Below are 25512 nucleotides of genomic sequence, written 5' to 3'. Positions count from 1 at the left end.
TCAAGGTAAAACATCATTGTACAGCAAACTTCAATTTTTCAAGCTTCTTGTTTCCCAAATCATTTAGTTGGAAAAGTAATTGACAATATATTTCTTTAACAGGATCATGCAAGCAAAGATCTGGAAGACCAGTTGCGAGCTGTGTCCAGTGTGGATGAACTCATGACAGTACTTTATCCAGAATATTGGAAAATGTTCAAATGTCAATTGAGGAAAGGAGGCTGGCAGCAAAACGGAGAGCACTCTGGTCCTGACACAACAAGAGAAGATAATGTCAAATTTGCTGCAGCACACTATAATGCAGAGATTTTGAAAAGTAAGTGCAGAAAAGAAAACATATAGAGCCCTGGAAATGGGGAGGGGGAATCCTTCCTCAACCTCTTTCCCCCAATGAGTATTTGTATTTTTGTATACAATCTTTAGAATTTCATATATTGAAAGAAAGGGATTGATTTTCAAAAGAAAACATTTATATTTTAACTATTAGTGTTCCTGACTCAGATTGGGTGGGAAATAAATTGTGTTTCACATAATACTTTAATTCCTTCATTTGTAAGTGGTCCTGCTAGGGGATGGTGCAGTATTCTTTATTCTAAAGTTGAAAATGCCTTTTTATGCCTATTTATACATATGTATATATTTCATATACATTCTTTTCATATATTATATTTCATATAATCATTCTTACCAATATAAGTATTCTCCATCTTGTAAAGCACCTGATCATTCCTTCAACTTTGGGCTTCCTAAATACTCCATTTACATTTACAAAGAAGAGAAAAAAGTTCAAAGGTTACTTAATGGCTAATCTTCTAGAGATAATAAATGAAGTGCTTCTATGAACTCAATGTGATATAATCAAAGCCATATTGGATGGAATCAGAGGTACTGGACTCAAATCCTGCCTCTCTTACTTAGTATCTATGTGACTTTTCCAACTTCTCTTGGTCTCTGGTGCCTCATCGTTAAAATTAAAGGTTTGAATTAGATGACCTCTTAGGATACTTCTGAAATCTGTGATTCCAGATCATTGAGAACCCAATGACATTTTCTATGTCAGTGCTATGAGGAAAATAAGAAGCATATAAAAATAAGTAAGGTGTTTCTTGCTCACTGTTCCTCAGTTTCCTTTAGTTGGTGATGTTATGTTAAATAACATAATATTAAATATTGTAATTATATTAATTTATATGTTAAGATAGCATAATATTATATTATGTATAATATAATAACATTGATAATGTTCTATATTAAATTAATGGTAATATAGACAGATTTCAGTAAGTTTTATAATATTATGAACAGATTTGAATAGGTTAATATTTATCTGAGGTAAAAATCAATGTATCTTTTACAACAAATCTGTATTTTTCTATAATAAAGCTTTTTTAAAAGTTGTAAGACTTCAAAGTAAGAACTTTGAACACAGCATTAATCATAAGAAGGGTTATAATTTAAGCATTTGGGGGAATAGGTAGACCCTTAAATTCTTGGAACCATAGAGTAATTCAAAGTGAATAGTCTAGAATCACTGAATGTTGGAGCTCAAAGTAGACTTAACAGATGAAATTGAAGCCCAGTAAAGAGTAGAGCTGGGATTCAAATCCAAGTCTTATAAGTCTTTGGATTACAAGTTACAATGACTTTACATTCTACCACACATAGGCAAAAATGACTCATCTTGCTAAAAGAAATAGATCAGGGAATGCTTCTGTATTTGTACAAATAGACATACTTTATACAGATGCAGCATTACCACTTTCTAGATTTCCCAGAAAGCTCTTCTGAGGATGATGTTGGACAGGGTCCAGCACCATCTTCTCATTTACATTCAGTTTAATGAGAACAAGGCAATAATTTAGTTTAGTTTTTTTTTGCTTCAAAACCACCAAGACAATGCATGCTGAAGAAAACCGGCATGATTACATTGCTGTAGCATTTGTAAACAACCAGATATTAAACTCTCCTCCTCTGAAGAAAAAAACAAAACAAAAAAACAAACAAAAAAAGCTATACATTGATTTCATGGGCTGGTCTATGTGTTTTTTCATAAAGCATAAAATCTTTGTCTGAAATTTGTAGGAAGGAGTTCCCTTAGAAAAATCTTCAGGTGGTATTCTGATAAGCTCTTCTGCTCCATCTCCCAGTGTTTGGGATTCGGGCTCCCACTTCTTTTTAAGAATTATATATTTCACCAGATAAAGAATCTAAGATTATAAACATGTTGGTTTTATTCTAAATGTGAGTGACCTCCTGCTGCTATGTTTTCTTTATAACTTATGGACTTCCCTATGACTCGGCAGGTATTGATAATGAGTGGAGAAAGACTCAGTGCATGCCACGTGAGGTGTGTATAGATGTGGGGAAAGAGTTTGGAGCAGCAACAAACACCTTCTTTAAACCTCCATGTGTATCCATCTACAGATGTGGAGGCTGCTGCAACAGTGAGGGACTGCAGTGTATGAACACCAGCACAAGTTACCTCAGCAAGACGGTAGGTATTTCAGCTGAGCTTTGATGTCGTTCTTGATGAATACGTGCCTGTGCTGTTGACATGTTCTCTGATACATTTAGAGGGGCTTTGGATAGAGATGAAACAATCTGGAAAGTACAGGGCATTTTCTTTGGGGATTGAAGTGCTACAGTATTTCTTACTAGACTGTGATGGAGGGTTTTGTTAGGAAGCTCTAAAGAGAGGCGGAAAAGCTTAATATGGTTGGTATAAGGCTAATTAAATAAAATGAAAATTATTTTTAGGTTAAAAATGTAAAAGTTGCTCTTAGGCACATATGTGTATACATGTCAAATAACTGTAAGTTTATTTGTGTGTATATGTTATCTCTTCTACACATGGAAATATGATAATTTGTTTTACTAGGTTATATGGAGTAATCAAAGGAATGGAAATTGATTAAGTTAAAGGATTCAATAAAATCATAATCAATATCATGATCAATATCAAAATCAATAAAAGCATTTACTAAGTACTTACTTACTAAGTATAGTAAGGCACTGTGCAGGGCACTTGGGATTTAAAGGCAAAAGCAAATAGTACTGGCATCATATCTGGGGTGTTTTGTGTCATTTGTACTTTCTCTAATTTTAAGTTTTTAGTGTACAGGAAAACTTGGGTAAAATTTACATTTATAAATTATCTGTTTATAATTACTGAACATGGGGGAGGAATATATATATGTATATATATTATGGGTCATATATGGAAGAAAAGGCTCATTGGTGAAGTTGCTGTGCATATAGCTCATTAGAACAACGCAACCTCCCATGCCAATGGGGTTCACATTCCAATAGAGTTCCCACTATCAATAGGAAATTTTTCAAGTATGAAATTTCCCAATGGTGAAATTTCCAACATTTATAAGTCTAAGAAATTTTAAGGTTTACAGATTTGGGATCTTATATTCTTCCTATATTTGTCTCACTATATATAGCTTATTAAAGAAAGTCACAAATATTCTAGTCTTTAAACATTTCCTAAATAAATTTATTGTTCTAATATAACAAAAATGCTAAAATCATCTGCATGACACATAAAGGAATGTAATTATTTTCTCTCTCATAAAACTTCTAAAAGAAGACTCATAGAGTCATATTTGGAGTTTTTAGCAATAGAAGTTATAATCAGAGAACACAGTAAGATTATATAAATGTTAAATGCAAGAGACCAGGAAAAATAGGAATTTTAGATATTTTTATTACATAAAATATTTGATTAAAATAAGTCAATTGGCTAAGGAATTATTGCTTGAAATTATGTACTATCTTGAATAAACTGATATTAGCTTAGCAAGATTTTACTTGTGCATCTTACTATTGAAGCATAAACATCCTTTCCAAAATCCTTTTATCAATATTAAAATCCCTGCATTGGTAAGGGTGGACTGCATTATCAAAGTACTTGGGATCTCTATTTTCTAAGTCACTGATTCATTCCACTATTAAAAAGAAAGTGATTATATTATTCAAATATTTTCCAAAAAGAATCATCTCTATGCAAAATATATGATTATTACATTAATGTTGTTACACCTACAAGAAATTGGCCTCATTTCTTTTCTTCTCCTCTATTAATGGGACTCTGTCTTTTTTTTTTGAATAAATGAAAATGTTGAAGTAGATGGTCTGCTAAACTTGAAGTCAGGAAGTCCTGTGTTCTGATCTCACCTCAGACATTCATCAGCTATATGATCCTGTTGATTTTTCTTGCTCTTCCTCTATTTTTCATTTATAAAATGTGAGGGTGGACTTGATAGCTTCAAAGGCCCCTTCCACCTCTAAATCTCTGATCATATAATCCTAAAATCAAAGAGATGATCCAGATCCTTGAGGAATCAAAAGCTAGATATTTTCTTGGTTATAATATCATAGAAGTATACTTCTCGAGATTTTTTTCCCCCAAAGAGTTTTCCCATTACAAAGTCAAGTTAATATGTTCAGTTTTAGTTTTATTATAGTTTCATTTAAGGAGAATATCTGTAAAACTAGAATTTAAAATATGATTCTAATTTGAGATATTACTTCCTGTCTTAGCATTAGATTAAAACTATATCAAACTGATTGATCTTCAGAAGCTTGTATTTTTGAACATTTGACCATATATATCTTTAAATGTGCCAAGGGGTATAGAGTAAGTCATTCTTGACTTAGGAAGACAGATTTAAGGTCTTTGATACATCATAGCTCTATGACCCTGGATAGACAAGTTATTCAAATTCTCAGTGAATTAGGTAACTATAAAGTTATTTTTTACAGAAAAAATATTCATCTACATTGGCTTAACGAATGGCGCATACATCCTGGAGAAAGCTCAAAGGAGAGATTTGTGGGGATGGTCATTTTGAAGATCCTTTTACCAAATAAGGAAAAATGTATCTTTTTTTTAAACCCTTACTTTCTGTCTTGGAACCAATACTATGTATTGGTTCTAAGACAGAAGAGTGGTAAGGGCTAGGCAATAGGGGTTAAGTGACTTGCTCAGGGTCATACAGCTGGGAAGTGTTTGAGGTCAAATTTGAACCCAGGACCTCCCATCTCTGGGCCTGGCTCTCAATCCACTGAGCTACCCAGCTGCCCCCTAAAAATGTATCTTTTAAGGTTACTTTAGCTGACTTGTTTAATATGTATTAATACTGTTAGTAGTTAGAACAATAAAGGCTATATAACATTTTAGCCACCAGGAGAAGGAACTTTTCTTCTCAAGTCGTGTTTTGGTTGCTGTATTATCACTGCCCCAGTTAAGTAATTTGCATAATGACAAATGACTGCATATTTTTAATATTTGAGTGCCCAGATATTATTTGTTTCTAGGTTCCCTTTGTTTTCCTATTTTTCCTCCTACTTTGTGTCATCACATTGAGACTAGTTATTCATTTGTATGCTTAGCCACTGAACAAATGACATCTTGCAAGTCTCACAAATGCCTTCTAAGGGGACTGGATTTGGGGCTAAATGGGTCAGAAGCTCATGTGAAAATCTTGGCTTGGGTACTGAAGGCACATTGGCAAATAGGAAAGAATGCTGAACTTGGAGTCAGGAAATGTGTTTGAATTCTGTCCTAGACACCTCATAGCTGATGGATAATGGACAAATTGCCCGTTTTCGCAGTCTTAGTTTTCACTTCTGTAAAATGGAGAGAAGACTTTTTTCATCTATAACAGGATTCTTGAGATGAAAGCACTTTGCACAACACCTATAAATGTGTTATCACTTTTCTTATAATATTTCCAAAGTCATCTCCTTAAAGTTTTCTATTTCCTGCTCATCTGGACCAGGAACATTATAGTTTAAACAGAGCTGCAAGTAGGGGTAGGAAAAGTAAGTTGATACTTAGGACATAGTTTGCAGAGATTCACAAGGGATATTTTAAATACTGCTTTTATTTTTAATGCCAAGAAAATGCCACTTTCCACGACACATTGACATTTATTTCATGATAAGGTAAATCGCATGTGTTTAATGAATGTTCAAAGCTTTCAGTAGGCAATAGCAAATATACGGCCAATTTTTCAATCATGGGGTTTGGGAGTTCTACTGGGAGTAATTTCCAAAGCTCATCAAAAATGTACAAAAACATTTTCCTGGCTCTATATTTACCTCGTCTGTGTTACCATGAGAAAAACTGACCTTTTCATCAAACAAAAATACTTCAACGATTTGTTGTTGAGGATTTCAAGTGTGTCTCCTTTAACTGCCTTTCCTCTTTGAAAGTGAGGGAAATGCGCTATCTTCCACATATTATGTAAGGTCAACAAAACTCCAAATTGCATTCTCTCTGCTGAATATTATTTCTGTTTCTTTCTAATATTAGCAAATTAAATAGCAAAAAAAAAATATTAGCAAAAAAAAAAAAAGAACCTAAAGTTTTTATCAGGGCTTCCTAACCTAAGTTCTTGAACTTGATTTTCTTAGTTATTATTTTAATAACTACTTTTCAATATAATTACTTTTCTTTGTAGTTTTATATATTTTATTTTTCTCCCCTCTTTTTTCTTTATTGTATTTTAATAACAAATTTTCACGTTTCCCAAAGTTATATGATTCATATTGTCACCTGCCCTTCTTCCTTCCCCCCTCCCTGAGTTGACAAGCAATTCAATCTGGGTTAGACATTACATTTTATGTATTTAAAAACCTTCTTCCAAGAAGGACTCCAGAGGTTCTACAAGACTGCCAGAAGGGGACACAGCCTAGAAAGTGTTAAGAGCTCTTGCTTTAGACAGAGCCCAACACTGAGGAAATTCAAAAGGAATCATCAATCCTGAAATAAACAGTAATAGCATTTAACAGTCAAATATACCCAGGCTGTTTTTATATGGCAGCCTTGCCACTTAAGTCTTGGGTCAAACTTGGAACATGATCCTACTAGGCAAAGAGAGAAGTTGTTTTTTAAGCTGTTCATGCATATTATTGTATGTCTGTATGGCTATACCAGGGTTAAGTACAATTGCTGTTCTATATTGAATTGTGCAAATGACCCTTGTATGCATTACTGGCTTGTCATACATCCTGGGCCACCTCAGAGTGGATGTCACTTGAGATTCTGTCTTGATCTCTCTTCTCTTTTCCTACCAGATAGTTAGGTGGTGAAGTGAAAAAATTTTTTGAGCTGAGAGTCATGGAAACCTGAATTCTAATTTCACCCCAGATACTTATTTATTTGCTATGCAACCCTTGGCAAGTCACTTATTAGTCTTAATTTCCTCTTTTGTAAAACAAGGATAATAATAGCAGGTACCTCCTAGGCTTGAACTAAAAATCAAAGAAACTAACATATATAAAACAAACCTTAAAATGCTATAAAATAATAGCTATTATTATTAACAAAATAATTATTATGATGCTGTTGTTGCTATTAAATGAATTTATTTGGCTCTGGAATCCATTTCTGTGGGTTTGGTTACCACCTATCTATATCCAGCCCCAATCTATCCAAGTCCTACTTCTCTGACTACCTTGTAGTCTACCAGAACTCCATATTCAATATGCCCCAAACTATAATTAAAATCTTCCCCATAACCCTGACCCTCACCCAGTCTCCACGTAGGGCACCTAGGCATCCTTGTACTCAACCAAGTTTGAAACTTCAGAGTACTCTCTGACTTTTCTCTGCTCTTTATCTCATAACCCTTCCTTCCATACTTCATCTTCATGTTAAGTCACTTACTAAATCCTGCAACCTTGGGCAAACCACTTACTCCTGCCAGGCCCTTAGTATTCTCATCAGTACAATTAAGGTGTTAGATTAGAAGCCATTGAGGTCCCTTCCAGCTCTAGAGCAATGTTGCCATCACCCTGGAACTTCCCAATTGCATCTTCATGCTCCTGACATTTTAATTTCATCCCCAATCAGTATTTATATGAGTTATTGTAGGAGCCTCCCAGTTGCCTTCTCTGAATCCCATTTTCTCCTCTCTCAAGCTCATGCTTCCCATAGATGACAAAATAATCCTCATAAACACAGGTCTCTGTCAAACATGTTGATTGTTCCTAAGATCAAATCCAGCAACTCAGCAATTAAGGCCCTTTAAAATCTAGTGCCAACTCCCTTAGTTCCAGATTTATTTCACATTATTCCCTTTCACATTTATGATGTTTCAGTTACACAAACTTCAAAGACTGATTACATATCAAAAATTGACCAGTAGTTTTCACAACTCAACTCATTATTTCTTATCTGCTGTATACCCTTAGCCTGGCAAGCAAACCCTCATTTTCTCAACCTTTCAGAATTTTTATCTTATTTGAAGGCTCAGTTCAGAGACAACATGGGCATTCATAAAACCTTCCCCATTTGGCAGAGTTTTAAAATATTCTCTCCCTCACCAGATATTCCTAGAGCCCTTTAGCTGCCTCTCTACTACAGTCCTCTTTCTATTATACTTATCCATGTATATAAGTTTCTGATTGAAGATAGAAATCATTTTGTCTTGGTGTCCATAGCATTTATCATTATTTTTTTATACGTAGGAAAAAATATAAGAAATTTTATTGGCCTGCAAAGATTGTGCCCTCTAACCTTATGTTTTCCCATCAGGTTCAATACCCTTCTCTTCTTTCTCTGTATTGCTTGCCTTGGTGGTTCTCTCATGATTTAATTACCATTTCTGTGCTGGTGATTCTCAAATCTACCTATCATGTTTTGCTCTAACCTCCCCGCTGACTTCCAATCTCTCATCTCCAAATGCCTACTGAACATTTCAAACTGTATGTCCAGTAGACATATTCAAAACTGGAACTTGTTATTTTTTCCTCTAAACTCTCCCCCATATAGAGGGAGACATCCTCCTAGTCTCTCATTCTCAAAATCTAGGTGTCATCTTGGATTCTTTACCATCTCTCACTGCCCCCCCAATTCAATATGTTGCCAAAGACTATTGATACCATCTTTGCAAAATCTCTTGAATATGCCCCCTTCTCTCCTCTTTCACAGCTCCCACTCTGGTTCAGGCTTTTATGACTTCATACCCAAAATGCTACATTAGATTGCTAAGGGGTCTGGCTGCCTCAGGTCTCTCCCTATCCCAATCCACCTTCCATTCAACTACTAAAATTATTTCACTAAAACACAGGTAGGGCTATGTCATCACACTTACTTAAAAATTTCAGTGGCTTTCTGTTGTGGCCAGGATTCAAAATAAAATGCTCTGATTGGCATTCAAAGCTCTTTATAACCTAGTCCCCTCAAGCCTTTCCAGTCTTCACAGACCTTACTTCCTGATATGCACCCTTTGATCCAGTATTTTTGGACTCCTCACTCTTCCACAAACAAGGTCACAGCTCCAGGCATTTTCTCTGGTTATTCTCCATGCCTGGAATGTACTCTGTCACCTCTGCCTACCAAATCCCATCTTCTACAGGCAGTTTTCCCCAATCTCTCTTAAAATCTAGAGCTTTCTCTCTCTTCTTTGTCTTTTTTTTTAGCTTATTTGTATATATAGTTTGCTTGTGGTCTCCCCCATTTGTTTGTGAGCTTCTTGAGGGCTGGGACTGTGCTCTGCCTCTTTTTTTTTTATCCCTAGTGCTTAGTACAGTACCTGGCACATAGCAGGTATTTAGTAAATGTTTATTAATGGTTGACATTTGAGAGCAACTATATCAAATTATAAATCATCTTGTCACTATTTTATGATGATTCTCTCAAAACATTATTAAGTTAATTTTTATACAAATTGCATATAGCTCATTACCAAATTCATATTCTTTGTCATTTTGTCCTAGTAGAAACATCCATAGCTTATGCTGTAAATCTTGAAATTTCTCAGACTTGTGAATGTTAAAAATTTCCACATTGGGGAATTCTCAATTGGAACAATTCCCTACTGGGAACATTCCCCATTTTGACAGTGAGAACTCTACTTGGATCAGAAATGGGAGGACCTCTGCTCCACCCATACTTAGGACTGCTTTGGGGGAGAGAACTCCTTGCTAAACAATGAAAGTACTTTAACCCATACTTATAATGAGGCAAAAAGTTCTTTAAGCCATGCCTATTTTTAGAATTAATACAATGGGGTGCTAAGTACCTATTAAAGGTCAGGCAACTTGTAAACTTGCCAGGAGCAAAGAGGTGAAAACTTATTCAGAAGTTTTTCTGGTTCAAACTAAAGGGATTAGTCGACCCAGCAGTGTTTTTTCTGATTCAAACTTACTAAAGGGATTAGTCGACCCAGCAGTAATGGGCTATCCCTTGGAAAACATTTACTGTGATTGGTAGATGTAAGGATTTAGGGGAGGTGACATAGGAGCAAACCCCCTATATAAGAAAAAGCAGAATCTCTTAGGAGGGAATCCTTATGAAGAGATGGCTTGAGAAAGAATCCTTTTGAGGAAGATCCTTTTGAAAAAATCCTTTTGAGGAATCTCTTATGAGGATTGCTTGAGGAGGAATCTCTTGAGAAAGGCTCTGGAGATAGAAGGGAAGCTCTTGGAGGACAATCTCTAAGGAAGTCTCTCTGGAGCTCCTCTGAGGGGACTCTGTCCCTCTGGAGGCTCTTGAGAGAGGCCCTTTGAAACAGTCTCTGGCTGGAACTCTCCCTGAGGAGACTCTGTCACTAGAATCCTTGCTTAGACAGACCTTGTGGTGAGTGATAAAAGACTGACTGACCGATCTCTCTCTCTTAAGATTCAGGTCTAGGCCATGTTGGCTTAAGGCCCTTCATACTTATTTCCTTTTTCTCTCTTTCTCTCTTTTCTTGTATTATTAATTAAATTCTCTATAAAACCCAGTTGACTTGGGTATATTCATAATTGGGAATATTTCCCTGGCGACCACCTTATATTTGATTTAAAACAAGACACTGTAGTGAAACATATTTTCTGCGGTCACAAATTTACTCACCCACTCTTATATCTACAACAATTTAAGCCTTCCACTATTTTAATCACTACAGTTTACAACCTCAACTATTTTAACTCTTACAATGCCCCACAGGCAAACTTCAAGAACTAAGGGTTGGGGCAGCTATATAACTCAGTGGATTGAGAGCCAGGTCTAAAGACCAGTGGCCCCAAGTTCAAATCTGGTCTCAGATACTTCCTAACTATGTGACCTTGAAAAAGTCTCTTAAACCCCATTGCCTAGCCCTTATATCTCTTCTACCTGGGAACTAATTCACAGTATTGATTCTAGGACAGAAATGTTCTAAAGGTCACGGAGCAGAACTGTACTAAGACTTGTGACATCCTATATTATGGGTTAGCACAATGTACCAATTGTATAGGCACTTAGAAAACTAATTTTAATTGATTAAATTTGCTTTTACATTGCCTAAGAACCTAACAATTATTTCTAACTGCTTCCATGAAGAATATGCATATTAACTAATGCATTTCTGATTTTAAGCAAACTTTTGGAATATAACCCATTTATATACTGTGAACTACCTTTAAAAATAATTTTGGCATCAGTTTTTTTTTTTAAAAAAACCTTATAGGATTTGGCTCTTTCTTTATTAGCATTTACTAGTGAAGAACAAACTACGCTTTTATTTGAGATTTCTATGTTTCATTTCTTTGCTATCTATTTTATTAGTCTAAGTACTCAAAATTTTCATAAACTCTGATCTGAAAAAAGGAAGAAATTTTATAGTTAATTTCACCCAGCAGGGTAGTTGTAATTTAGCCAACACATACCTTATTTTGAAAAGTTTGTAGATCTTTCAGGATCAACATTTTTCGAAGCGAGATGAAAAAATTGAGCAGTGAACCTTGAGGGTGTAATTTCTTAGAAACTCTATTTAAAACACTCACATTATCAGAGACAATCTCTGAAGAAAAGATCTTACTCCAAAGAGTTTAAAATTAATTCCAGCAGAGCTTTTCTGTTAAAAACAGATGAAGAATATTATAATCTAGAAATACAACATACTGGCATGCCGCTATTGGATCTACTATCAAAATATTGCCATTCTCAAGCAGAGAAAAAACGAGAAAAAGAGTGTCTAAGAAAGACTCCCCAAGTAACTTTAGTTCAGAGTTTCACTAACTGTCCAAAATAGACAAAACTTCCAAATTAGGAGGTGTCACTATTGCTGTCAGTAAAGTATAGTATCTCTGGGTTTAACAGCCTTGTCGGGCAATTCTTTATTAATCCCATATGCTTCAATTTAATCCCATTCCCTCCTGGTCTTACCTTAGTGGCTTTAGAGAGGGGCTGGTCATGATCTATTTACATTTTATACTCTGAAAAACCATTCCTAAATCACAATTGTTTGTCAATCAAGAGTCTCAGATTTGTATCCTATAGCCCTTTGCATTATGATAGACACTAATTGCTGATGCTTGTTTGTCTAATTTGATGCAATAGTAACTGATCAGTTTAATTCAAAAGTTCAAAAAAGCCAGGCATGTGGAACAATATTTTTAAGCATAATTTATTTTACATTTTATTCAGCGACTGCTTCTGAACGTTAAATTCCTGTATCATCTTTAAGGAATTTGAGTAAATGGGTGATTTTTTTGTTGATATCTTTGAGATACTATGTTTGAATTCATTGTGTATAAAGTATTTGGTAGTAATTGGGAGAATTGCTAGTTTGACTTCTATGTTGAGACCTAACCTGTGATTTCATTGGAATAGAAATCTGGAGGAAGTAACTGTATCTGCTAAAATAGGTTAGCACTACAATTTGTTGACTTAGAGAGTAACTCAGGGCAGTTAGGGGTTAAGTGACTTCCCCAGGGTCACAAATTTACTTTTGTCAGAAAGGGGTACTTGAATCCTGAGTTTCTTGATTTTGAGGCTCTCTTTCTATCCACTGAACCAAGACACCCTTCTTAGTTTCTATAATTAGTTAGTGGCAGTTATAACCTTTTTTACTTCTATGTCACTGATCATAGTCACTCTAAGCAATTTATGTCATTTTAGGTGCTAGTATCCATCTGTTGCTGAGAATAGAAAGTTACACCCTCCTACCTTTGCAATATATTTATAGAATTGTAGCTTTGGATCTGGGAGGAACAATAGAGCTCTTTTCATCCTGCACTCTCATTGCATAGATGTGGATAATTCAAGTTGAAAGAAGTGAACAGATTTGCCTCAACTTTCCTACATAGTAAGTGGCAGTGGTGAGAAGAGAACCTCAGTCTTCCAGTTCCAAATTCAGCTCCCATTCTACTTATTACAAGAGAAACATACACCATATGGTCTCTGTCAACTTTAATTATTTTGGCTAACTTATTTGTTACTGTGTTGTTAAAAGATTGCTATTAGCACCCTCTAAACTTAAGTGCCCAGGATCAGAGTCCCATTTTTCCTCCCTAGTCATTTCTCCACCCTAATGTAAAAACAGAGCAAAACAAACTAAAAAAAAAAGTTTGTTGAATAAAATAGAGTTGAAATAACCAAAATTCTGACACAATGTTGAATGGTATTTAAATATATTAGGATTCATGAAAAATGACAAATCACAACTCTGTACCTCCTAAGCTAATAAACATTGTATTTTTGAACATTTAAGACACAACCCTTCCACAAGTATTTTAATTGAGATATGTTCTGAATTGTAGGAATCACCCCCACATGTGTGATTTGTAGTGTTGTTCATAGTAGTATCAATGACTGATTTATTTTGTTTGGATGACTTACCCATCATCACACGGACAGTTTATGGCAGAGGAAGGACTTGAAGTTAGATCTCCCTGAGTACATGGCCAGCCCTCTCTCCACTATGACACACTGCTGCCCCTTCATTGCAACATATAAATACAAACCTGAAAATTTTAAATAAAATAGATTTATACTTATAAAAATAAATACTCAAATGGGAAGTGGATAATCTAAAATACATCAAAGTTATTTAGAAAAAATAAAAGAGGCTTTAATAATCATAATAATGTGATTTCAATGTCATACAATGTTTCAAAGGTAATTTTATACATTTTCAGAGGTAGGAAAAGCCTTCTGCTTCACTGAATCTAATTCTTTCATCTTTACAAATGAGGAAATAGAGTACTAGAGGGGTCACATGACTTGCCCCAAGCTCATGCAATTTGTGAATGGTAAAGTTGGGGTCCAAGCCATACCTTCTAGTTCCAACTGTGTTGTCCTTTTCACAATATCATGTTACATAATTTTGATATCAGGGATCTTGGTATAGACAAGATCATCAATCTAATACATGTCTATGGAAAGCTATAAAAATTTACATATAGCGTACATTTTACAAACATCTATATATTCTATAACAAAAGCATACAAAATAATTTGTATTTTTGTAGGTCTTTGTAAGCACAAACTTTTCCAACCATTTTATATAATCTGAGTAATCTGAATCTTAAAATGTTTCAGATAGTTACATAATTTATATATAATGAATGCAGTATTGCCTCTAGTTAGCTGAAATGTCCTGGGAATAAAGTATTCTGAATGAGCTGAATTTCCAAATAACTAAGGCTTAACCATTTAAATTTTAGAATCTTTCAATTGAAACTATTTCTTATTGAATGGATCTCTATATCTTTATCTATCTGCTTTTTGGGAATATAGGAAGTATATCTGCTTCAGTCTTCAAGGATTTGTGAGCTTGTCGATGTGGACATTTACTCCTTCATAAAAAATTTTAAAAATTGATTTTAGTCAGTTTTTGCTCTTACAAAAAAAATCTTCGTGAATTTCTGTGGCCAAAGAGATTCAACATAAAGTAGGTAATACTCCCTAATTGTGTTTTCTCATGAAAACTACATTGGAGCCTTGGATAGGGACATGTAATCAACTGGCCAGCCCGTAAGTGTAACCATTCCAAATTGAAAGGTCTTACCAGAGTTTGTGGTCCAATGGAATAGCCTCAGCTGAGCCAAGGAAATCCATGCTACCTTGAGCCATTAGAGTAGGATAGGGATTATTTAACATAATTATTAGACTCAACATAATACTAAAAGAGATTTTGAGATCAACTAGTTCAATTCTCTGTTTATAGATGAGGAAGCTGAAAATCAGAGACAGGAACTAACTTATGCAGGGTCACATTGAGAAAGCATTGAGAAACCAGGTTTTCTTGATTTCCTAATTTTAACTCTTGTATTAATAACTCAATATAATTTTAATAGTATCTATTATTAGTCTTTAATGAATCCAGAGACAATTGAGTTATATAAGACTATTTTCTACTATTTCAGATTAGATTGCAGTGTTTTACTTCTTCAGCTCTTCTGTGGAAGTTATTATGATTTTCTATTCTCATTTCTTGCTCAAGACCACTGGTCATCTTCTAGTACCTCAGTCTACCATTAAACCTATTGTAGCTATCTCTACTCTATTCCTCTTATGTAAAATTTACCAAAAATTTATTTCTTTAATTTTTTTACAGAGTAATAATAGTTGGGCCTTTAAACAACTATTTTTTCATTATGTTGTGCACTCAGATGATTTATTTTGTTTCAAGATTCACTGCTATTTTTGATGGTTGATGTTGCCATCTGGATAAATAGAATTTTGCTTTAAATGCATTTATTCATCAAAAGAGAATAAATATTTAGCATGAAAAAACTTTAATTTTCATTACACTGGATCATAGAACATTAGAATTGGAAGGAACATTATTGAACATCTAGCTAGTCAAATATTACCATATTACAGACAAGAAAGGAATTTTCGGAGAAATGAAGGGTGCTGCCCATAGCCACTCAGCTAATGAAAAAGATGGTGTGGCAATGATGTTTCTTAACTTCTACTTCTATACTCTTTCTATCACACTAAACTAACTCTTCTATATGTCAGATTAAAATGATCACTACATGGCATATGGTTAAATGTCAATAGATAGGAAGCTACATATGTGATACAAACATATATGTGTGTATGACCTTTAGACTTGAAATGTAGTGGAAATTGAAGAATTATACAGTTAAAGCTACAAGTTTTGGATCATACTATTGGTTCTTTTCCATTTCTAAGTAAGCAAGTATGTAGTTCCAAAGAAATGATTTATTTGTTTCTAAAAATAATTTTGTCCTTTCTTCTCCTTTTGGCTCAATAATCCCACTGACTCAAATAAGTATTTCAATTATGAACTATAAAGTGATTTCTCAATTCAGGTGCCTTTGCCAAGCAGTCCTGGCACTTATTTATAGGGAAAAGTGAAGTTAAATTTGAAAAGTGAAGGGGAGGGAAAGGGAGTATGAAGCATTGTTTTTTTTTCCCCCATGAGAATGAGAAAAATGACAACTACAGAAATTAATGATTTAAGTGAGAGAAGAAAAAAGATATTTAATGAACAACATTAAGATCAATTAAACAGTTAATGAAGAGATAGTACATATTGGCTTCATCTTTTCAACAGTTGATCTCTATCTTTAAATGCATATCATAAGCCCTCTCAGCATTTATATGATGGTCTTCACGACTGCTATTAGGAAAAATAAAATTACGTCCTGAGCTCTCTGATCTTAGTTAGGCCACTTCTTAGCCAATGGACAGATATCTCCAGATCAATCTTCAAATATTCTAGTTCAGTAGATATCATTCTTAAGAGCCACCAATTTTGAGAGCCATTTTGACAACTTTATGTGACAATGAGACATTGGAGAGGGATGTTTCTTTTTTTTTTTTAATCACAATGAAAAAGGGATTCACATTATGCATTGTTCAGAGAGAACTGAAATTCTCAAATGAAATATATCCAACAATTGTAAAAAGACAGCACAAATATATAACATTATTCCTTGATATATGTTTTCCCCAGTTATATTCATATATACCTTTAGTAATATGCATTTTCTCGGAATTAATTGGATGGATTGTCTCAACTAGGAGTCATCAGACAACCACCTATTTTTATATGGCCTAAGAGCTAATAATGATTAATGTAAACAACTTTCAATTTTTTTTAGTCACCCATCCCTATCAATAGATTTTTTTTACTCTGCACCTCCAGTACATATATATTTATTTATGTTGTGTAAATGTTCTACAATTCAAAGATATTATGTACATTATTAAAATGCTCTCTCTATATGTAAGAATGACTTTTAAAATGAAATAAGCAATGTTAAAATATTTTATTAAATACTTTATGTGTAACATCCCATTCTATCAAAAAAAAAAAACCCTGGGAGAGGGCATTATTATACCTAATAATAATTATCCACATTTTATAAATAAGGAAATGGAGGATAAGAGAGCTTAAGTGACATGCCAATGGTCACATAGTCAGGTCAGGTCAGGTCAGGATTCCTGGCATATTATAATCTACATGATCATCTGACAGGGATTGAATTAGAGTGTCGGTATCAGTATATTTTATGTGAGCAATAATTAATTTGTTTTTTATAAATAGAAGTTGTCATATGTTCTTCATATATTCCAGATATTGATTGCCTTGTGCATTCCCAAAGGGTACTTAAGTCTCACTCTGGAAAACAACTGCAGTCTGTACTATTCCAAATCTGCTAGGTAATTTATGCACTAACTATTCTTCCTCATTCTGCTTACAGAGCTCTGACTGCTTTTTCACAGGTCAGAAAGTAACATTTACTTAAGCAAAATGTCATAAGACCAACTGTGAGATGGCTGGTTCTCACTTTTCATTGAAAGTATTCCACTTGTATACTGGAACTAAATGTTAGTGCCATGCTTGTTTGTATGGCAAGAAAACATTATAGGAGATGGCCAGTCTAGGTCAATGAGTAATTTAATACACATGAATTAAACACTTGCCCTGAATGCCTCTTCCCTAAGAACAGTCCACAGTTTTCATAGTACAGAATGATGTACTGTTAATAGCATATTGCACATGTCTGAGTCTATATACAGAAACAAAAGAAAGCTATTTTAAAAATATAGAATATAAGCTCCATACACATTACCAAGTATTGTCAACCATCTAAAGCGAGGAAATAGTCAATATAAGGTGAGAATAGTTGAGGAATAATTACAAATTGGGCATGATAATCACAGAGATCTACCTGTATATCCCTATTGGGATTATTCTTAGAGTGTAGTTGTTAAAATAGTTTATCTGTTATATTAGTGCTCCATATAGAGTCCCTCAATTTAATTTATTTCTGAGGTCAGGTCTAGATGCTAGCTATTCTACAAGTCACCGAGTACTGGGTTAAAGCTTCTCTTCTCATCTTTACAAAACTATATGGTCCTGCCTTGACTTTGTGCCATTATATAATTTCTTCCACCTAATTAGGATGTCATCAAACTACCCCCAACCATGTTAAGGATGAGAAATATAGAAATGATAAATTCATAATATCCAGAATTCCTCAGTGATCTCAACATGAGGAAAGGTTCACTATCCCCTTAGTAACCCGGACTCAGAAGTTAGGTATCATCTTTAACTTTTCACTCTTTCATCCCCATATCTGATCTGTTGCTAATTCCTATCAATGTAACCTTCAAAGCATGCCATATATACTCTCCTTCTCAGTCAGTCAGTACTCATTAATTAAATGCTAGCTATGTGCCATGGCACCGGACCAAGGGCTGGAGATGAATAGAAAAGCAAAAGATAGTTCCTGGTCTCAAATCTCATAATCTAATGAGACACATCATGATAATAGTCCATATAATATTCTCCTGGCATAATGTTCTCCTGGTTCTGCTCCTTTCACTCTGCATCAATTCTTAGAGGTCATTCCAGTTCACATGGAATTCATCCAGTTCATTATTCCTTTGGGCACAATAGTATTCTATCACCAACATATACCACAATTTATTCAGCCATTCTCCAATTGAAGGGCATCCCTTCATTTTCCATTTTTTGTTACCATAAACAGTGCAGCTATGACTATTCTTGTACAAGTCTTTTCCCTTATTATCTCTTTGGGGTACAAACCCAGCAGAGCTATGACTGGATCAAAGGGCAGACAGTATTTTAGTGCCCTTTGGGCATAGTTCCAAATTGGCCTCCAGAATGGTTGGATCAATTCACAACTCCACCAACAGTGCATTAATGTCCCAATTTTGCCACATCCCCTCCAGCATTCATTACTTTCTCTTGCCGTTAGCCAATCGGCTAGGTGTGAAGTGATACCTCAGTGTTGTTTTGATTTGCATCTCTCTGATTATAAGAGATTTAGAACACTTTTTCATGTGCTTATTAATAGTTTTGATTTCTTTAACTGAAAATTGCCTAGTCATGTCCCTTGCCCATTTATCAATTGGAGAATGGCTTGATTTTTTGCACAATTGATTTAGCTCTTTGTAAATTTGAGTAATTAGACCTTTGTCAGAGGTTTTTGTTATGAAGATTGTTTCCCAATTTGTTGCTTCTCTTCTAATTTTGGTTGCACTGATTTTTTGTACAAAACCTTTTTAATTTAATGTAATTAAAATTATTTATTTTACATTTTGTGATTTTTTTAAACTGTTGCTTGGTCTTAAAGGCTTTCCTTTCCCAAAGATCTGACATGTATACTATTCTGTGTTCACCTAATTTACTTATAGTTTCCTTCTTTATATTCAAGTCATTCACCCATTCTGACTTTATATTGGTGTAGGATGTGAGATGTTGATTCAAACCTAATCTCTCCCATACTGTCTTCGAATTTTCCCAAAAATTTTATCAAATACTGGATTTTGGTTCCAAAAGCTAGGATCTTTGGGCCTATCATAGACTGTCTTGCTGAAGTTCCCCAAGTCTATTCCACTGATCCTCCTTTCTGTCTCTTAGCCAGCACCATATTGTTTTGACAAACCTGCTTTATAGTACAGCTTATGATCTGGTACTGTTAGGCCCCCATTCTTCTTCTTCTGTTTTTGCAATGAACACAAATTGATTTCTCTTTCATTAAAATAACTCTCATAAATACAGCAACAAATAAAATAAAACCACTGCACACCTATTAGACTGGCCAATATGGCAATAAGGAAAACAATAAATACTGGAGGTGATTTGGAAAAATTGGGACACTAATGCATTCCTGGTGGTGTTATGGACTAATTCAACCATTCTGGAGGGAAATTTGGAATTATGCTGAAAGGGCTGACAAACAATGCATTTCCTTTGATCCAGTAATACCATAATATTAGGTCTGTATCCCAAATTGATTTTTACAAAGGGTATGGTTAGAGGGGGCCAGACCTACTTGTACAAAAATATGTATAGCTTCTTTTTTGTGGGGACAAAGAATTGGAAATTGAAGTAATGTCCATCATTGAGGAATTACTGAAGAAATTGTGGTATATGATGGTGATGGGACACTATTATACTGTAAGAAATGATGAACAGAATGATTTCAGGAAGAGCTGAAAAGATCTACATGAACTGATGCAGAGTGAAATAAGCAGAACCAGAAGAACATTGTATACAGTAACAGCAATATTGTGATAGGCTTAGCTATTCTCATTAATATAGTAATCCAGTATAATTCTGAGGGACTTACGAAAAAAATGCTATCCCACTCCAGGAAAAGAATTGTTGCAGTCAGAATGCAGCTGAAAATATACAATTTTTCACTTGCTGGCACTATAGTCCTCTCAGTTGTTCTGAGTTACTTTGTGGACTGGTTTATGTCTATAGCTAAAGTAGAATTTCTCTTTTGGAAGGAAGAAAACAAACTTTTATTGAGCCATCTACTATCTACCAAATATTTTACAAATCTTATCTCATCTGATAATCCCAAAACACTAGAATTAGGTATTATTATTATTATTATTATTATTCCTGTTTTCCAGTTAAGGAAACTGAGGTAAATGGAAGTTAAGTGACTTAGCCAGCATAAAAAAAAATAGTACATATTTAAAACTGGATTTGAACTCAGACCTTCCTAACTCTAGGCAAAACACTCTATCTACTTTGCCAATTTACTGTTTATAAAAATAAAACTGGAAAAAGTTCTAAAGGTGATTTTGATTAGTATATCCTTATAACTGCCTTATTCTACATGGACAATATTTATACACAGGAAAAATGAAGAAAAAATAGAAGCAATAATAACCATTTAAATATAAATATATGTTTAGAGTAGCTAAATCCCTTAGTGACAATCACATTTTTTAAAAAATTTGAGTTAGGCTGGGGTTGTAGATAGAGAGGTGGTGGTGCAGTAGAGTGCCAGTTATGGAATCAGGAAGACGTGTTCAAATCCAGCTTTAGAGACTAGCTGTGTGACCCTGGATTGTCATTTAAGCCTATTTCCCTTAGTTTCCTCATTTATAAAATGAGTGGGAGAAGGAAAAGGCAAATGACTACGATATTTTTATGAAAAAAACTTTCAAATTGGGACATGAAGAGTTGGATATGACTGAAATTACTGAACAACAAGAAGAGTATGTAGAGAGTTGTCCTCAGAGCCAGGAAGACCCGAGTTCAAATTCTATTTCTGACACATACTAGCCATCTCTGTGCCTGGGCAAGTCTCTTATCCTCTCAATGATCTAAATAATTCTCTAAGCCCCTGCATCACAAGAAGATGATAGCTTACCTTTATGAAAGTATTTTGTCATCTGGGAGTTCCACATAAAATAAAATCATAGGGCCAGTTCCTATTGCCACTTGAAAAAGAATACTTAAAAAAATAAAAACAAATGTATTCTATATTCTAATTTTGTGGCAAAATTGACCTCAGAGGGAGGAAAACAAAAATTGAAGACCTGTTTCTATCATATACTATTGGCCCCTTGAAGCTCTCTAGAACTATATCACAGACTGTTAGTGATGTAATTTGTAGGGGGACTCTCATTCCTTAGATGGAGAAATAAGGGTTGAAGGCAGTGAGGAAAGGGTTGATGAAAATGGTTTCCCTTACAAACCCTTCTTGGAGTCCCCAAATTACTTGAAGGAGACAAAATGGAGATCTCCCCTCAGTGAAGGATTGCCCCCTTGATGGCTGTGCCGACCCTCAAAGGCATTGGGGAAGTCTTCTCCACAGGAAGAGATATGTGGGACTCCAATCCTACTATGAGCTACTTTGTGGTGCTCAAAAGCCTCCCCCTCATGTCTTATTGAAAACTAACAGCAAGATGGAATCTGCCAATGAGCTTATTCCCTTGATGTGAATAAACAAGTTTGAAATTGCTATCTGACTGCTTATCTTGATTTAATTGTGATTGGGGTAAAGGAAGATGTGGGTAGAGGTTAGAGGGGTTGTAGGTCACCAAAATTTCTGAATCCCTTTTCAAAGTTCCATCCTCTGAGTGGGTGGAATTTCCCATGTCTCAAAGTCCACTTTCCCTTCCCAAATCTATCCTAAAACTACTTTTCTAAATAATCTAATTACTTAAGTAAAAGGTTTTCTTGTAGGCAGGGGAGAGGTAGAAAAGGGAAGAGAGCCCTGCTCACTGAATTGAGTCCAGTATCTCAATAGTTCATGAAATGAAAGTCTTCAGAGAAATTAGGTTTGTTAACAGGAACCAGCAATGTTAAGATTTCTGTCAGTGACAGAAATCCCCAAAGGTGTCTTGAAGTGACCCAGAGAAACAGCTCATCCTTCCACTCTCTTCTATATCTCTGCCCTCCAGACTCCCTCCTCAGGAGAATTTTCCAGAAGTCCTCATCCAGTTTCCAACTGTTGTTCCTGCAAAATTCACTGTAGAGCTCTCCATATTCCATTTCCCCTAACATTTCTTTTTGTCCTACACCCCATCATTACAGTGATATGAATAAAAAATGAGAATTTATTATTGTAACATCATTTCCACAGTTGAAGTTTCCTATAACTGAAATCATGGGTTTGACTGGCCCATTAAACACACACACACATATGTATATGCAAATACACGAATACAAATGTATGTGCAAATGTATATATAGAAAGCTATTTTGGAAAGCATATAGTTATACACACATATTTGCGTTATATATTTTGTTAATGCAAACGTAAGTATTTCAGGTCTAGTCAAGAGATGTGGCTTGGAAAACAGACTAAGGGATGGAGATAGATCATTGAGTTTAGCCATTATCTCTACCACCACAGGTAATTATAGCAATGAGGAACAGAGACTAATGTAACCCTATCCCTAAATCTCTCTTCTAAATCAAAGCCCATCATTAACTTTGAGGTCATAATAAGTGACTAGAAGGCACAAAGCTTTCTTAGTTCTGATGAGATTTCCATTATCTCATTACAGTAAATGCCAATATGAAAACTGAATCCAAATATACTTAAAGCTAACCTCATCAGATATTTAGCTCTTCATTTCATTTTTGCAATATTAATCATTCTTTTGGAATTTATATTTGAGGGCTCTGGAATTCGAAATCTACTTCATTTCACTTAAACATTTTCATTTGTATATTTCACAAGAAATATTCTTCAAGGGAAGGAAAATTGCAATTTTTTGTGAATAGGAAATCCAAAGCAGACATGTTATGTCTAAGATCACTTTATAAATCTCTGCCCTCAGTATTAAAGAAAATGATTTGTCTAATCTCCAGTTTAATTTTATTCAGTATAATTGAACCTGCTTTCCATTAAAATGCCATTGTCTATTCATTAGACATGCATGTTAGTAAGCATTCACTGGTGTTTCTTTTTAAAAAAATACAATATGAATGAATTTACAAAGTACCTGGGAGCCTCTTAGGAAGATCATCTAAAACTGATTCCAAATCATAAAACAAATTGATAACTAAACCACGCATACTCAAATGACATAAAATGGCCCAAGTTAAACTAATTATTTCTGTGTCAAACTCATAATTTTGTAACTGAATGACCAAGACGAATGTATTTGTGGCACTATTTAAAAAGGTTCTTTTAAAATTATTCAGCATTTATTTACTATAATATAGTGCCAAAATTTCTCCTCTTTATCACTAAAAAGATATGAAATATTCACTATAATGTGATAAAGGTGGCAATAAATAAAATTTTCTTACTTGCAAGGTCAAAGATATCTCATGCATCATAATAAAATCTAACAAAACCCAAAACTGGGTTTCACATTTGTTTACAGAATTTATGAAATTGTTGTTTCATTTTTTCCCACTTTCTCTGTAGTTGTTTGAAATTACAGTGCCGCTCTCCCATGGTCCGAAGCCAGTTACCATCAGTTTTGCCAATCATACCTCCTGCAGATGCATGTCCAAACTGGATGTTTATAGACAAGTTCATTCAATTATTAGACGTTCCCTGCCAGCGACACAGTCACAGTAAGTATTATTTGAGTTTCTGTTTCTGATTCCTCTGCCACCAACATGAAATAAACCAGAAAGCCACAACTTGATCAGAAAAATCTTTAGGGAAGTTTCTAGTATCCATTGCACTTAATGTATAAAGCCAAGATAAAGTCAAATGTACAGGATGCTATGAAAGGATAATTGAGCTAATAGAGGAACCTCCCTAATATAATTATGAATAGCATATAGAAGAAAGAGGCAAAACTCATAAAGGATCATTTCCATGTCAGGAATACTGCAATCATTTTGCTTATATTTGTTTTCCTATTTCTATGACATTTCCCATTCTTGTAAAATTAAAAGTCCAGACTATATATATGCACTGATAGATATTTTTAAATGGCAAGAAGAACCATAGAAGCCTCTCATTTTTTTAAACCTTTAGCTCTGTCTTAGAATCTATAAAATATATTGGTTTCAAGGCCGAGAGCAGTAAGGACTAGGCAAAGGAGCTTAAGTGACTTGCCCAGGGTCACGTGGTTAGGAAGAATCTGAGGCCAGATTGGAACTTATGATTTTCCCTCTATAGGTTTGGCTCTCTGAGGCACCTACCTACTTCTCTCATTTCTTAATTTCAGTTTCCCTACACTCTTTTCCAGAAGAGTCTGGACATAGGTTTAGATCTTGAGCTCAAGATGAGGCCATAATCATAATCGATTACCAAGTGAGAGTCAGATGGTATTGATTTCTTCCTCCTCTCTCTTTCTCACCCAAACTCTAAATAACATTTTGTCCATAGGTATTTTTAGACATTAAACAAATGTATACATGAACAAACAAAAACAAAGCATTAATAATTGTAAACTAGATGTATAGGATGCTAGTTTACATAAGTTAGTTACAATTATATGTTTTTCTTTAAACATTCTGTAATCAATATCTATAATTTAAAGTGTTCAAAGGAGGATAATTTGATGCAAGTAAATGCATAGCCAAGCACTGGGATAAGTACTTAAGAAATAAAGGCAAAAGTATCTGTCCTCCAGGAGATAACTATCTGATGAGAGAGACAACATGAAATGCCTGAGTAGGAATAAAACACATGCAGGATAAACTAGAGATAACCAACAGAGGGGAGGCAGTAGCACTGAGAAACATCTGGAATTTCTTATAACAAGGGGATTCCAGATGGGACCTTAAGGAAGCCAGGACACTAGGGTGAAGAGGGAGGCTGTTTCAGGCACAGAGAACAAACAGTGAAAATTCTTGGAGTTAGGAGTTGAGTGTCTGTTTTGAGGAATAATGAAGAGGAAAGTGTCATTAAATTGTGGAATAGATAGGAAGAGAGGAGAACAGAAATGGAAAAATAGAACAGGACTAGGAAAGGACTTCAAATGCCAAAGGATTTTCTATTTGATCCTCAAAGGAATATGGAATTGAATTCAGGGAGGTGAAAAGGGTGACATGATCAGACCTGTTGTTTAGG

At 34.7% G+C, this 25512-nt stretch overlaps 1 protein-coding gene across 1 annotated transcript in view; it reads left to right on the top strand.

Moving 5' to 3' along the window:
- VEGFC (vascular endothelial growth factor C) overlaps positions 1–25512 on the top strand; it is a 151664-nt gene that overhangs the window by 107627 nt on the left and 18525 nt on the right. The window contains exons 2-4 of the mRNA XM_007496088.2: positions 103–316; positions 2304–2494; positions 23908–24059. Coding sequence (XP_007496150.3) covers positions 103–316; positions 2304–2494; positions 23908–24059 — 557 coding nt within the window. The remainder of the gene's footprint in view (positions 1–102; positions 317–2303; positions 2495–23907; positions 24060–25512) is intronic.

The sequence above is a fragment of the Monodelphis domestica genome, chromosome 6 (genome assembly GCF_027887165.1).
Source record: "Monodelphis domestica isolate mMonDom1 chromosome 6, mMonDom1.pri, whole genome shotgun sequence".
In the NCBI taxonomy this organism is placed as follows: domain Eukaryota; kingdom Metazoa; phylum Chordata; class Mammalia; order Didelphimorphia; family Didelphidae; genus Monodelphis; species Monodelphis domestica.
Note: the sequence above shows the minus strand (reverse complement) of the source record. Positions and strands in the feature narration are given on the sequence as shown.